This window comes from Prenolepis imparis, unplaced genomic scaffold (genome assembly GCF_030444845.1).
Source record: "Prenolepis imparis isolate NDT839.2.m4 unplaced genomic scaffold, iyPreImpa1.0 SCAF_5, whole genome shotgun sequence".
Lineage (NCBI taxonomy): Eukaryota > Metazoa > Arthropoda > Insecta > Hymenoptera > Formicidae > Prenolepis > Prenolepis imparis.
Window position 1 is genome coordinate 1619630 of NW_028141163.1, and position 14566 is coordinate 1634195.

The 14566-nt window shown below is 32.2% G+C and overlaps 2 protein-coding genes across 4 annotated transcripts; both read right to left on the reverse strand.

Moving 5' to 3' along the window:
* Positions 1-3706: 3706 nt before the first annotated feature.
* LOC145936075 (uncharacterized) lies at positions 3707-11903 on the reverse strand. 3 transcript variants are annotated; one of them, XM_083037957.1, is made up of 8 exons: positions 11164-11903; positions 8370-8587; positions 7900-8081; positions 7567-7714; positions 7097-7452; positions 6447-6879; positions 5746-5963; positions 3707-5473 (listed from the first exon to the last, which is right to left on the reverse strand). In XM_083037957.1, exons 1-8 carry the CDS (start codon positions 11195-11197, stop codon positions 5146-5148), a joined length of 1917 nt encoding a protein of 638 aa, XP_082894083.1. In that variant the 5' UTR covers positions 11198-11903; the 3' UTR covers positions 3707-5145. The 3 variants fall into 3 exon arrangements, with proteins under 3 accessions (XP_082894083.1, XP_082894084.1, XP_082894087.1); XM_083037958.1 differs by having other exon boundaries at positions 3708-5473; positions 5746-5975; positions 7133-7452; positions 11164-11895; XM_083037961.1 differs by having other exon boundaries at positions 3709-5473; positions 5746-5975; positions 11164-11286.
* A 121-nt stretch (positions 11904-12024) lies between these two features.
* Positions 12025-14521, reverse strand: LOC145936077 (spliceosome-associated protein CWC27 homolog). Its single transcript, XM_083037966.1, has 7 exons — positions 14419-14521; positions 13948-14157; positions 13655-13855; positions 13425-13564; positions 13093-13347; positions 12854-13015; positions 12025-12729 (listed from the first exon to the last, which is right to left on the reverse strand). Exons 1-7 carry the CDS (start codon positions 14458-14460, stop codon positions 12228-12230), a joined length of 1512 nt encoding a protein of 503 aa, XP_082894092.1. The 5' UTR covers positions 14461-14521; the 3' UTR covers positions 12025-12227.
* Between the last annotated feature and the right edge of the window lie 45 nt (positions 14522-14566).

Consider the following 14566-nt stretch of genomic DNA (forward strand, 5'->3'; position numbering starts at 1 on the left):
ATAATTAGAAATACTTGTTGCAATTTATACATATTTAAGGAGTAGTAAGATCAGTATGCTATTGCTAAATTGCACGAATTTGAGTATTTGAGCTCTAAATAGACATGGAATAATAGAGAAGCTGCAAGATATTGCTCGTTATCTTTCAGTGCACGTGTGTCTACGCGTATACAAAAGAACAAATCTGTCTCCACTCTCTTCCTGCTTCGACTCATTTTCGAAGATACTTCCTGCATCGCATAAAGAATGATGCGTGTCAAGTCTCACGTGATCTTATCTTATCGCTCTTGTCGTCCAACTATTTTGTTATCGCGAACAGAATAACTTTTTGTTTCTCATGATAAGCAAATGAGTAACTTTTAGGAAAACAAACGATGTTTTATTGACAAGAGTGATCATATTAAGCTCTGCAAATTATTCAATTTTTCTCTCTTTTTTCTTAATTTTTATTCTTAATGTATGTATATTATCTTTCATATATTTGATTCTTGAGATTATAATAACTTTATCATGATTATGAATTATTTTTAAATAATGCCATAAACAGTAATAGTGAAAACATATCGCAGTTTATAAATACTAATAATTGCTCATCCCATCAATTTTCTTCAAATTATTTTTGCATACAATTTTCTGATTTTGTAGAGTCGAAAAAATTTGAAACACTAGAATATATCAATCAGAGAAAATTTGCATTTTTAGATTCTAAAAATTTATATTAAAAATTATCTATTGAGTTTCTAAAAATAATCGTCGCATATTGCATTTCAGGATTAAGACCAGGTCCCACGCAGATTGGCTCGTAATGGCGCTCGAATGAACATCAAGAATGATACGATCATCTAATCGGGCTCCGACGATGACACCCCGGCGCATCCTACTGGAAAATCTGTAGCACCCTCCCGAGGTGTCATAATAAAACAACCCGGTGGCCACTTGACGACAGGGGGTAGCCGCTCTCTCACCCTTAATGTATAGTAAGCAGGGCTCACGTTTTTTTATGCTCCTCGAATCACGGAGATTCGGCTAATCGAAAGTTGATTGTTTGGGAAAAGTTTTTCACTAATGCATCATCTATCATTTCTTTCTGAATTGATATCAGTTTTTTCTCGTATTTAAGATTAATTATAATTAATTGTATGTATCTTTAGCTCATTATTCTTATCGTTATTGCTATTTATAGTTACAATATACACAATATAATAATATACATAAAAATGCAATGTTATTTTCTTGAAAAAACTTTTCTAAAATTGTTTTGTTCGAAGTTAATTAATTGTCGTCATTTCTGTTGAGATATCTCTAACAAAACACATGTTCGATAGATGTTCAGAGGACATCCACAGGATGTTAAACATTCTCTAGACGTCCTTTGAACATCTTTCGAACTTGTGTGCAGTTAGGGATTTCGTTAACATATTTTTACTATTTATATATTTTTATATTATATATTTATATTTATATATTTTTATATTATATATTTTATATTAATATATTTATATATATTATATATTATATATTATATATTTATCTATTTATATATATACATATATATTATATATTATATATTTTATATTATATATTTTCATATTATTTTAATATTATATTCTTTATATATTATGTACCTATATGTGATATTATCGCGGATATTGTGGAAATTTGAAAAATAGCTAATACCATTACGAGAATCGATAGAAAGGCTCCCGGGTGTCCCCCATCGAATTTAATAGGGGATAGTTTGTAGCGGTTTCCCACAGGCTTGGCAACTCGCGACCCAATTTACGCGTGCCAATGAATAAGAATAAGGTATTAATATCACCACCACCGCATGCGAGATTGGCTCACGTGACTCTTATCGCGGTCTTTGATTCCATGCATTTTTAGATAAAAATCCGAAGAATCATTTATACTGACGATTCACATACATACGACGTAATCGGAAAATTTATTATATTTTATGAATGTCAAATTTAATTCGATTTTAAAAGCTGCAACAATTATGAATATTTCGCAAATCTGACGCATTTTTTTATTTCCAATATACCCGGATTAGCAAGACATCGACATAAAGAATTTGTGAAAAAAAAAGAAGAAACGCGAAAAGATTAATTACAAAACGATGTAGCGTAACTGTTAATTAAGCGTCGAGATAATCCTTTTCATTTTACGGCATCTTAAAAATTAATCTGCCGTCGATTTGTCCGCTTAATCCCCAAGATTAATACACCGTTCCTGGACCCTCCAACAACTTGACCCTTGCGATTCCACGACCGTGAGGACGACGCGGGAGGATGACTGTCGCGAGAGGGCTGTTGTAGGGCGGGGCATCCCTTATCAGCGGCGAACACTCGCGCAGCCTCCGTTTCATCTCGTTTCAATAACGTCCTACTCGAAATCTCGGCGCACTTTCACTTGTGTAGGAGTGTCGCTGTGTTAGATAGCCATCTTCGAACACCGTTTCCTTGTTGCAATAAATATTAGATAAATATTATATTAAGTATTTATAAATATCATTAACGACGATGACGATAATTATGATAATGAGCTTCAGGATCATAGTTAAATTGGATTATAAAATAATTTTTTTTTTTTTTTTACGTGGAAATATTTTGTCATTTTCTCTAAATTTCTTATCTTATTACTTAAAAATACACATATGTTTCTAATACATGAAAATTTTAATTTCAGATTCCATACAAATTGTCACCCACCTCTGAATGCTTCGGTACTATTTCTTATTGGATTTTGTTAAAATTGGGTCGAGCGATGTAGAAGATGTCATTAAGATGTCTTGTTAAAAACATCCAACTCTCATGTTTTAGCCAGCGAGTTCTGTCTGACCCTTGAAGTTCAAGATTCTTTTATTTTTGGTGAGTTGAATTTCTTTCTATAATATTTCTTTAAATATGTGCTACGCTTTTACAATCACACCAGACATTTTTATCTTCTATTTTTGAGCTTCTATTCGGCGGGGCGCCAATTGATTTCCGCTAACGGAGTTAAATCAATCCTTGAATGGGTTAAACCAGTGTTCTAGCGGGCACGTGTGGGTACGAGGGGGGTAGCTCTCTCGCCGGACTATGTCGATGGGAGAGAGAAAGGCGTGTCACTGGTTTTGCGCAGCGTCCCATGAACATCAAAGCGCTCGAATAGAGCATCCCCGTGCCGCGGAAAGGGACGCGGAGGGTGAAATCAATTTTCGTTATCGCCGTCAACCAGCCGCCCCACGCTAAATCCCGTTATTAGTGTTTGTTTTCCACGTATGGCATTCGCGCCCGCTGACATATCGATCATCGAAACGACCTCGTACAAGACATTTAAAACGAACATTAACTCGGTTGCGTGTTGTGCGAGTTACATCGCGACCCGTTACATTATTACCACTAATTACCTCTGGATTAGAATCAAATAATAGTGGAATAAAAAATTATTTTGAGATACTAAGGTAAGACGTATTAAAAAAAAAAAGATGTTACAAAATTAATCACATGAATAAATAACGATGACATATACATGCAAATATACATATATATATATATATATATATATATATATATATATGTATACATGCAAATATACATATACATATATATATATAATAATATATATATATATATTATTTGTTATGATATCTTATCAATTTTGGGATATGCAAAATATTTGTAAACTTGAGCTGCTAATGTGTGTTCGCTAATAAATTAAACATTGAATATAATCGTTCAATGAATCGCTTTATTTGCACGATTCAACAATCAATTAGTCATTATTACATTTCAACAATTAATTGTATCGTCCATTAACTTTAACGATAAACTCCAAGACTCCAAGGTCTCAAAGCTACATCGTATCGGATACGATATCTCACTCAATATATCACGATTTTGTATTGTTTGAAGCGCGTATATGATTACGAATCGCAAGTATGTAATCTAAAATATTTACAAGACGTCAAAGTAGCCAGATTGCGCGAAATATAATCTCGACACCAATCTTATATCACGTCGATCTTTCAGAATATATAGATACAACTTTTAAATATATACATTTCATAATTACATAAAGAACAAAATCTCCTAATTTCAGTATCGCGATCGACAGAGATCTATATGTTAAGATGCAGCTTTATCGATTATTAAGTCAATTAAGTAGCAAAATTAATGAATGTCTTTTTGATCGCACAGCTTCTTTAGCAAATATAAATATAACTTTGTACGTAACACTTGCAACAGACTTTTCAATAATTTTATGATTATGCAAAATACTATACAACATTTCCAAGGATGTGCGAGCATTCGTCAAACACGAATTAAGTCGTATTACATCGAGTTTTTTCGTTAGCTTCAGAATGAATATTCGAATATTCGAAAATATTAGAATATAACTTCGAATTATCAAATATCCTTATTTACATCAGATAAATTCGATTTAATAAGTAGACTCAAATATTAAGAGTGGCTAAAACTATCAAAAATTCACACATCTTTAAAAAAATTGTATAATCTAAATACTATTAATACTATATAATAATACTATAGTAATACTATATAGTAATATTATATAGTAAAAATTATAAACAAAACCTACATATGATTATTGCACAAAAAAGTATAATCACAGCACATTCTCATCCAAAAAGCTTTGCAGTTATTATAAATCTAGGTTCAATTTCGCAACAGATTTAAATAGCAAATTTATTAATAGACTAAAATATTGTATGCTATTCATCTAAATTAAGGATTCAGATTTTAAATATATATTTAAATATATATTTAATACATCTGAATTATTAAAATCATTAAAACTATATATACATTGAACATTTTTAGGAATCAATAGAATATATATATATTCTGATATTAAAGATACTAGTTCTTTGATATTAAAAAAAAATTAAAAACCTAATTTTACAAAAAAATGTTTTTAAATAAAATATTTTAATTTTAAATATCTGCCTCTCCTTTTTTTGAGACTCAATTTTTTTTAAAATTACTTTAACTTTTTTAACTTCAACAATTTGTAATAAAGTATTGAACTGTTATTATAATAATCCTTTCTTTTTCAAACATAGATTTGATGTAATATTGTTAATTGATATCATCAATCATATCGATAGAGATAAATATAGAAAAATACTGTTGCAATTTTTTAATGAAAGGCAAAACAAAGGATCAGGAAAGGTACCATAATAATACAAATTGTATAAACTGTTGTTCGTGGCTCACAAATAGACACACCAACATACTCCTCGTTCCATTGCGAATCATTGTCACCTAATGGCAATTCTAATACCGTTCTTTCTTTGCTGAAGATCTTAAACGGTAACGAGCACTCTTCCGTGCTATTTTTGCATGCGTACACGGGATTTGAGGTATTGTAGACCGTCTTCAAAAGATCAAATTTTACTCTCACATAATTAGGTTGGATCTCATTCTCCGAATTAAATACGAAGAAGTAATATCCATTTAAAGGTATTCTACAAAAAAATTATATATAAATATAGTGGTATTATGGTAACATTATTATAAAAATATGTCTCTCTCTCTTTCTCTCGTTTTATATAGAAATTAAAAATTTAATAAAACTATATAATAAAAATATTTATTAGAAAAGAAGAGTTATGCGTTTTGAAACCGATAAATAAGAACAATAAAGGAAAATAACAATAATGTTATATATGAACACGAGCATGAACATATATTTTTACAGAGAAAAATAAAATATAAACTATAATTTTTGTTCACCTACCTGTATGTCACAGTATTTTCAAAGGAAGCTGTAGAATGATAACTTTCGTGTTTAGGTGTGCAATAACGATGCGGTGTCAGAGGTAAATTCAGGATGAGACCCTTGCATTCCAGCAACCGCTCCTCCGAACTGCTAAACGAGCTCCAGAATTCGGAATTACTTCGGTCGTTCAAAGTTGTTTCGTTCACGATCCCTCGGTGCTCCGCAATACCGTCTGGCTGCAACGTATCCTGATGAAGAGGTACGTATATAATAAATTTACTTTGCATATCTTTAATTAAATTTACGAAGCTAGAGAGCTTCGTAAATTCTCAACTCTAAATGAAGTATGTGAACGAGAATTATATTCGCACTTCGCAAACAAATATTGCTTTATGTATCTATAGAAATAGCTATGATTTGTAAAGTGTCGTTCATAAATATACGGCAGAAAGATCTAGATTACATAAAAGTAATTTACTTATTTCTAATTATACGAATATAAAACTTGGAAATATATTTTGATACTTTCGAATAAACAAATAGAGAATAAATTATTACGATTTGTATTATTGATACTTTCCAGTAAATGAAATATTTTTAACAACGTTATAGATACAAGATTACAGATTCTATGATAATTATAAAGATTAATTTATTATTTACACTAACAAGCACAGAAAAAATACTAATCAGAAGGAGTAGAATAAAACAATACCAACTTCTTCTAGAGCTGCGTCGCCGTTTTCATCCTCCTCCGTTAATAGCTCATGGAGCGGCGAAGAAAGAACCAGGTCTCTTCTCCTTCTTCGCTTGGCTTCTTTCGACAATTTCTTGTCACTCATCGTTTCATTCACCAGCCGTTTCAACGCGGCGCCTTCGGAATTGCTCCGTGCATCAATCTCGTCCATCAATTTACGCAACTTTTCTCTGCCACGATCACCTAAGGAAATGATCTTTCGCAGGACCTCTTGAAACACCTCCGCAGAATTCTGTTTGGGCGACTCTTCTCGCTTTTTCGCAATTTCTTCTGGCGTCTTCATTTGTGTATTTGTGGATATCGTAGGTCTTGAATCGGAGGAAAATGTGGAATTCCCTTTGATTTCATGTTCTTTCTCAGGGGTAAATGTCATATTTGAAGACAATTGCCCAGATCTATAACGTTTGAGTACACAATTTTTATAGTTATAAAGAGAAAATTTGAAGAAGAAAAATGTATTGTGATAATGTAAAAATATAGTATGGAATTTTTTTTATAGAATTTGTTATACAAACTTAATTATAATGTCTTTCATATTTTTTTTTTATTTATGTGTAAAAAGAATGGATCGAAATATCTATCAAGATATTAGTTATTGAGGAAATAACGTACTTTGTACTATTTTTCGATATCTCTTTATCGCTTAACTGTTTCCGCAGAGGCCGATCCCCGGAAGATGAATTCCCAGGATAATTGGCGGCCACTGGCTTATCGATATTGGTGATGTCCCTGAAGACAGCCTCATAATGATGATGAGGATTCTCTTTCTGCTTCTTCTTCGTGTCGATAGTCTTGGCTAAGAGCTGAGTGAGTATATTCCGCATCGCCTGAGCGTCCAGCTCGTGACTGCCCAGCTGATTTTCGGATGATTGGGAAATGTTCAGGCGCAAGGCGTTGCCTTTATGATGAAACTGTACATCCTGATTTACTCGTCCCATTTTTGCAGGTATGTTACTAAGACGCACCGCCTACGAAAATGCAAATCGATTGAAAAGATATAAAAAATAATAATAATAAATAATTTTACAGATAATCGAAATTGGAAGAAAGATTTATATTCTCGACAGAAAAAAAAAACGTACCTCCGTAGTCCCCTTCATATCAAGAATTCCTTCTTCTTTGGCGACCTCAACGAGCTCCTCGAGTTCCTCGCTGCTATCATCCCCGATGAAAGCGCATTCGTGCAGATTCTTGAATCCACGAATTATCGTTAAAGAAGCACCTGGCCATCTGAAAATAATGGAACATATATTAATTTAATTACGTAAGTATTAATATTACTTTAAATGTGTTAAAAATTTCGATTAAAGGAAACTAATTTTTTATATAAAAGATATTTTAAAACTTTCTCCCTCTTCTACTGTTAAAATTTGCGTAATAACACGCAAGCCCTCATTTCTAGAATTCTATAATACCTTACACAAGTTGAAACAGTGACGCTGCTGCCACGTAGAAGATAAAATCCCCAGTACTCTTTCATGTCATCTTCCATGACGAGGTGTCTCGTCATCGAAACCGGCACTGTTTCCTTTTCGACTACTGGTTCGTTGCTCATTAAATATGCGTTAAATGTGGCATTAACTTTGACCACTTGACTCTATAAATAGATTGCTTTATTATTGACTTTATTCTTTATTAATTTTTAAAGCGCGAACATAATTTTTAAAAAAATTACATGCAGTATAAGTAATTTGACCATTAAATATTCAAATTCATTATCTTTTAAAGTTATATATATACATATAAATTATATAAAAAATAATGTAAAAATTATATATATATTTCCTGAGGGAAGTAAATAAAGATTGACATAAAATTTTCGGCAGGATAAGACAGGGGTTATCGGAAATAAAATATTAATAAATGTTAGAATAAAATGTCTTACTTGACACCAAATGGTCGATATTTTGGCATCGATCAGTCTTTGATCTGATATCGTTAAAGCGTATAACTGTTCGGAATACACGCGATATCTCAGGTATAGCGGTCCAGCAATAAGAACAGATGGTAAAAACATCCCCAGCAAACATAATCGCATCACTCTCAAAGGCACTTTATAATTTGATCTTCGCGGTTGCCAATCTCGTGGACGAATACCGTCCTCTGCAAAAAAGGCGTCAACGGCAAAAAAGTATGAATATTTTATTTTTAATCCTGAATGTCAATATAAACAATCATTTTTTTAATTCTATTTTCTTCGTTGAATGATTTATTTGTTTATATTCGTTAGAAATTCTTTTAATATAACTTGTAAAAAGATAATTGACTCTCTTCCTTTCTATTTGTTGCTTCAGTTATTTAATACCAACTTGCCATCTGTTCCAATTCAGCCTTTCTTTAAACTTAAAGTTCAAATTAAAATTTGTATATATAAACAGTTATAATGATATTATAGAAATTATTTTTCTTGTTTCCTACAAACAGTTTTATGTGCGAAAACAAGCGTGAAAGACTGCAGATGTTATGAGGATAGAGACGAGTTCCTAATGAAGATAAGATAATACGGAGTTCTAAAAATATTTTTAGAATATTTGTGACGTACACTTGCAGTTTTTCTTATGTTAAAAATATATTATATTATTATCAACGATCGATGTCGAGACTTATCACAAATAGACGCCTAATTAAGTACATCGATTTCTTTGATGCGAAATGTAGCACATGTAGGAGAGATATAGTTCTTTATCATTTATTATCTCCAATAACAGACTGTAAGAGATACACCTTCGCTTACATATATGTACATATATTTAGACAAAAACAGTGGAAAGTTCCTTGAATCCTTTGCAATTCTGTTAAATTGCAACGATAAAGTGCTTTATTTGACGGAATTCTTTCATTATATCGACACGCGGATTTGCGAGTTGGAAGAGGATCTAGTCGTACGGCATTAAAACAGCGGGTGTAATAAAGCCTGTCTGCGCTTTAAGAGTCGCAATTGATGATATCATACAAATAGATTTTTTTCTGCTTTATCTCTAATAGAATTGTGTTAAGATATATCTTCTTGCGGATATATCTTCTTGCGGATTTCGCGCTTCAAATATATTTTGAAAATTTATAGGATCGTTAGATTTTTGGCGCTTTTTCCTTAGGTTTTTTAAAATGAAGATAATTTATTCTCTCTATATATATTTCGAGACCAACAATGAAAATCGTGTCGATTACGAGCGTTTATTTGCCTTGCCAAAGCAATGTTGCACAAGTTCGCTACGCAAGTTGTTTATCGCATTCCATAATTCTATAAATTCCTTTAAAAAATTGAGAACCGCTGCAATGGATTATATTTAAAGAAAGATGTGTATTGGTGAAAAGAACGCGGATTATGCGCAGATTTTGTAAACTCGTGGGAGATTGTCGAGGCATTCTCGCTAGATTTGGAAATCAAGGTCATCAATTTCACCTCTGTACAAGATAACACACATGCGCATATGTGTGCGTGATTCAATTTATATGAAATGATGCTCCCTAAGATAAATTATCACTCATCGTATTGATAAGTCTTTTCTTTTCTTTTTTAGCTATGAAGCGAGTGGCATTGAATAGAATGTGTTTACTCAGACGACGCTTGTACAAACAAAGCATCATGAAAATTCGACAAGGAAAAATATCCATCATCATCGATAACTATGCGATTTTTGGTAAGTAGATCATGTTGATTCAATCAATTGAACGATGAGACGCACAAGATCACGTTTTTTATACTGATTTAATGGCCAATAATTCATTATTAGAATTTTATATATCACGAGTAAAGAGAGTTAATTTTAATAAAATAAATCATCTTTTTCTCTTTTCAAGTTTTCCATCACAGTAAATTATTGTTATAAATTTTTTAAAAAATTACACGAAAGTTCTTTAGAAATATATTCGTTTTGTTTTCTCTATTTTGTCTTAAAATAGATGCGGATCATATAAGAGAAAACACAGTCATTTTGTTATGTCGCATTGTTTTGTTTACGAAAAGAAAGATTCATTCCCAACATGTAGAGAGAAAGAACGTGCTATTGAAATTTCAGTGGCCAGACAAGAGAGAAAAAGAGAGAGTCGGGAACTTGAAAATAAAGCCAATCTGTCTCGCAAAGACGACATACATCATCGGTTACGATTAATAAATCATCTACATAAGAGAAGAATGCGCGATTATGTGGAGTGAATGTACCGCCTCTCTTTTTGAAGACAGTGTTTTCTTTTATTGCTGCACAATGTGGCTGATGATTAAACGTTTATTACAAAGTTCATATCTATATCATTGAAGAAAGGCTATAAAATACACTCTCTTGTAAATTTTCTTACTTTATATTATAATTATAGAGAATATTCCTCTTATATTTTTTTTCCATTTATTTATATTGTAATAGAAATATGGAAATCTGTCGATTTTTTTTAAAGGATTATAAATGAAAGAATGAAGCATACATTCGTGAGTTTTCTATAAAAGGAATATCATCATAATTGCTATTTCTATAAGATGCATGTAAAAAAATATTATCATTATTCAAAATGCATCGAAAAGCAAACAAAGCGCGCCGCGTTGCATTTTTATATGCGCAGTGACAATAGATATTCTTCACGTTATTACTATGATGCATTATCATTCGATCGAGCTGATAACAAGAAGGTCTCAACGCGCGAGGCAACGATAAATCATTAAGATTCTACCAAGAGGCGATTCCTACCAAGTATATCTATTTTCAAAGGAGTCGTTGGCATCTTCTTCGGAAGATCGCGACATAGACGTGCTCGCTCGAAATTTGGACAGAAGATTGCGGGATCTCGTTCTTCCTTAAATTCTCTCAAAGTTAGACTTTAGTCGCACTTTAACTTCAAATAGATAAAACTTCTTCAAAGAAGTTGCGCACACTATGTTCCTCGCGATTAATTAATTATGTAACATATCAGTCGGCAATTTTAATTATCGCTTCACTCGCACAGTTGATATCACGTCAAAAACTTAACACTAGATTAATATACGTAAATTCTTGGAGAACTTCGAAACTTTTAACGATATTGTTTTTTCGTTCGCGCGTTAATTTACACTCTGAGATAAGAAGGAACAAACTTTAGAAGCGCATCGGTTTTTAGAAGACTCGTTAAAAAAAATGAACGCTACGCTGAGTTATTTTCTATTCGGTGATTAAATAAAACTCATGATGCGTATCGGTCGCTGTCGACAGATCGACTGAATCTGCGAACGAACATACGATGTTTTGTATCAACGTCTTATCGCGCTTTAATATGAACGAATTAAAGAAGGCTCGATCGACGCGACCTATCTATACAGAATTTGCCGCATGTAATACTCTTATATTACGCTTATTGCGCACATAATAATGACGTGTGATTACGAAGTAACGTAACCGGTTTTTTAAAGATTTTGGAATCTTAATTATACATTATGCACATCGATTTCCTTTTCCGCCTTATTAGTAGGCGTATTATTTACAATAAATAAATAACTCGACAATCTTGCAACGTAAAAGGTCGTGTGCGCGAAAAATAGTCAAAGTAGACGATAAGATTTTTTAATTGCAGCTAAATTATTCCATTGACATTGAAAGAACTATCTTGCCTGCCGTTCCTAATAAATTCAAGATCGATAGAAATCTTATCGATAAGAAGCATATATTACAGAAGTAAAATATTTATACATTTAGATTTTATGTCCAGCTATCTTTTTGTAATTGCTAATCCCTCGCTTAAATACACAAATAATCAATTATGATATTATAATAATTACAAATCACTTATAACGAGAATGGCTATTATTGCCTTTGTAGTCGTCTTTAGATTTATCGGACTTCTCTCTTCGTCGTTTATTCAAAGGATTTCGGGGATCATAAATCTCAAACCAATCGTCATTTTTTGTACTTGCATCCTTGGCAAGCACTGGTGCCTTTTCCTCGCAATGTAAAACGTGTGTCATCCAAGACTCATCTTGTGGATCATCGTCTTCTATATCGTTCGATGTCTTCTTATCAGAACTCGCGGGATTATCCTTAGCGTTTTGAAGTTTATTCTTGAATTTGCTCAGCAGTTCCATCGTGAAAGCCTCGCGCGTTTTGCCCTTCTTAGGCAATTTTGCTTTTGCTTCTTTATATTTTTCCTGGGTTTCTCTGTACTCTTTCATTATTTCAGACTTATTTTCCTCCTTCTCAGATTGAAGCTTTTCGTCTGCTTCCTTTGCTTTCTTCTCATTTTTCACGCTTCGCTTTAGATCGCGTATTTCCTTCCTTATAGCTTCGCTGCATATTAAATTTCAAACAATATGAAATATTGTTTTGTGTGTATATTTTAAAGATAAACTCTCTCTATTTTAAATATAATTCAAAATCTATAAATCTGTATCTAAAACAATGTTATACTTACGCCTTTTTCTTTCGCTCCTCGTCTCGATCTTTTCCCAAGTAATATTCCTCGACTTCTGCATCTTCATTTAACTCTTCTTTTATTTCATCATTTTCAATTTCCGACTTTGAAGAATCCTTTTTAGAATCCTTCAATTTACTTTTGATCCTTTCTTTTACAGCTCTATTAACATATAATATTATTTAACATATAATATTATGAAAACTATTTTATTTTATGATTTTCTATAAATAACTTACTCTTTTTCTTTTGCTAAAGCAGCCAATTCTTCTGGATCGTGTGTTTCATCACCACTCTCCAAATCGCTGCTCCCATCCTCTTTGATTTTCTTTCTTGGCGGTTCAGCTGATTCAACTACAGATTGCGAGCTTAACTTTGGATCAGACAAGCAATCATGTGCTGATTTTCCTTTGCCGCTATATTGTCTATTTAAAACTGATGATTCCTCTTCGTCTTCTTCAGCCTCTTCTCCAAATGACAATAGCTTGAAATTCCTAAGATATTTGTCTAATGTATAAAAAGAACGATAGATATTTATTAGATATTTAAAGCAATTTTATGTTTATCTTACTTGACACCAGTCTTTTTATCTTTCTTGCTTTCCTTGCTACGTTCTTTATTCTCAGGTGTTACTCTTGAAACAATATCTGGAAATGGATTATTTAACACTTCCGTTTTTAAAATCTTTTGCGGATACTGAGGTCTGTCATTCTGAAATTAAATATTACATAAAAGAGTTACCGCATTATTTGTTTATAAAAATTTATATTAATCCTTTATATACAAATATTAAACATTTACTTGGTCTACAAGTGCATCTTCTAACTTGAGCATATTGTAAATTGTTTCGCCAGTAACTTTACCGAAGATAGTATGCTTATTTTGTAACTCGGGTGTTGAGCCCAAGGTAAAGAAAAATTGAGATCCATTGTCGTCTTTACCAGCATTGGCCATAGCAAGTAAACCTCTCCGACAAAAACGTAATCTTGTGTGAAACTCATCCTATAAATACACAACATAAAAAATGTTAGCCAAATTTTAAGATTACGCAGAAGCAGTAATTATAATTAGTTGAAATTATTGATAATTAGCACCTTAAAGGGCTGTCCGTATATACTCTCACCGCCTTCTCCTGTCCCTGTTGGATCTCCACCTTGCGCTATGAAACCTTTTATGATTCTGTGAAATATTGTGTTGTTATAACAGCCCTCCATGCAAAGCTGTATGAAATTTCTGCAAGCCTTAGGAGTTTCCTTTGTCCATAATTCTAGGTCTATATCGCCAACTGTTGTCTTCATCACGACCTATTAAAGAAAGATAGACACAATAGGAAAGTAAATTGGAAATGGAATTGAGGAAGCAATAAAATCACTTCAACTGCTCCATATATCTTTAATACAATAATAATATTTAAAAACTTCTGGAGAGAAGAAAAAGGTTATACATGAAAGGTATACTATATTCTTATATTAAATAATTTCTCTATTAGAAGTTTAATGAAAAGTTTTATAACTTATAAAAAAATTTGTGCATTTTTATTTACATATAAAATAATTTATACTTACTTTGCCCGTCGTGGGCGGTTCTTGTATGTAAATATTACTCATGTTTATAACCTCTCACAATGAAACTGACTCATTGATGAAAAAGGAAGAGAGAGAGAAATAGAGAAAGCAGCGTCTTCCAGCAGATGGCAGGGCAGAGGTTCCCAAT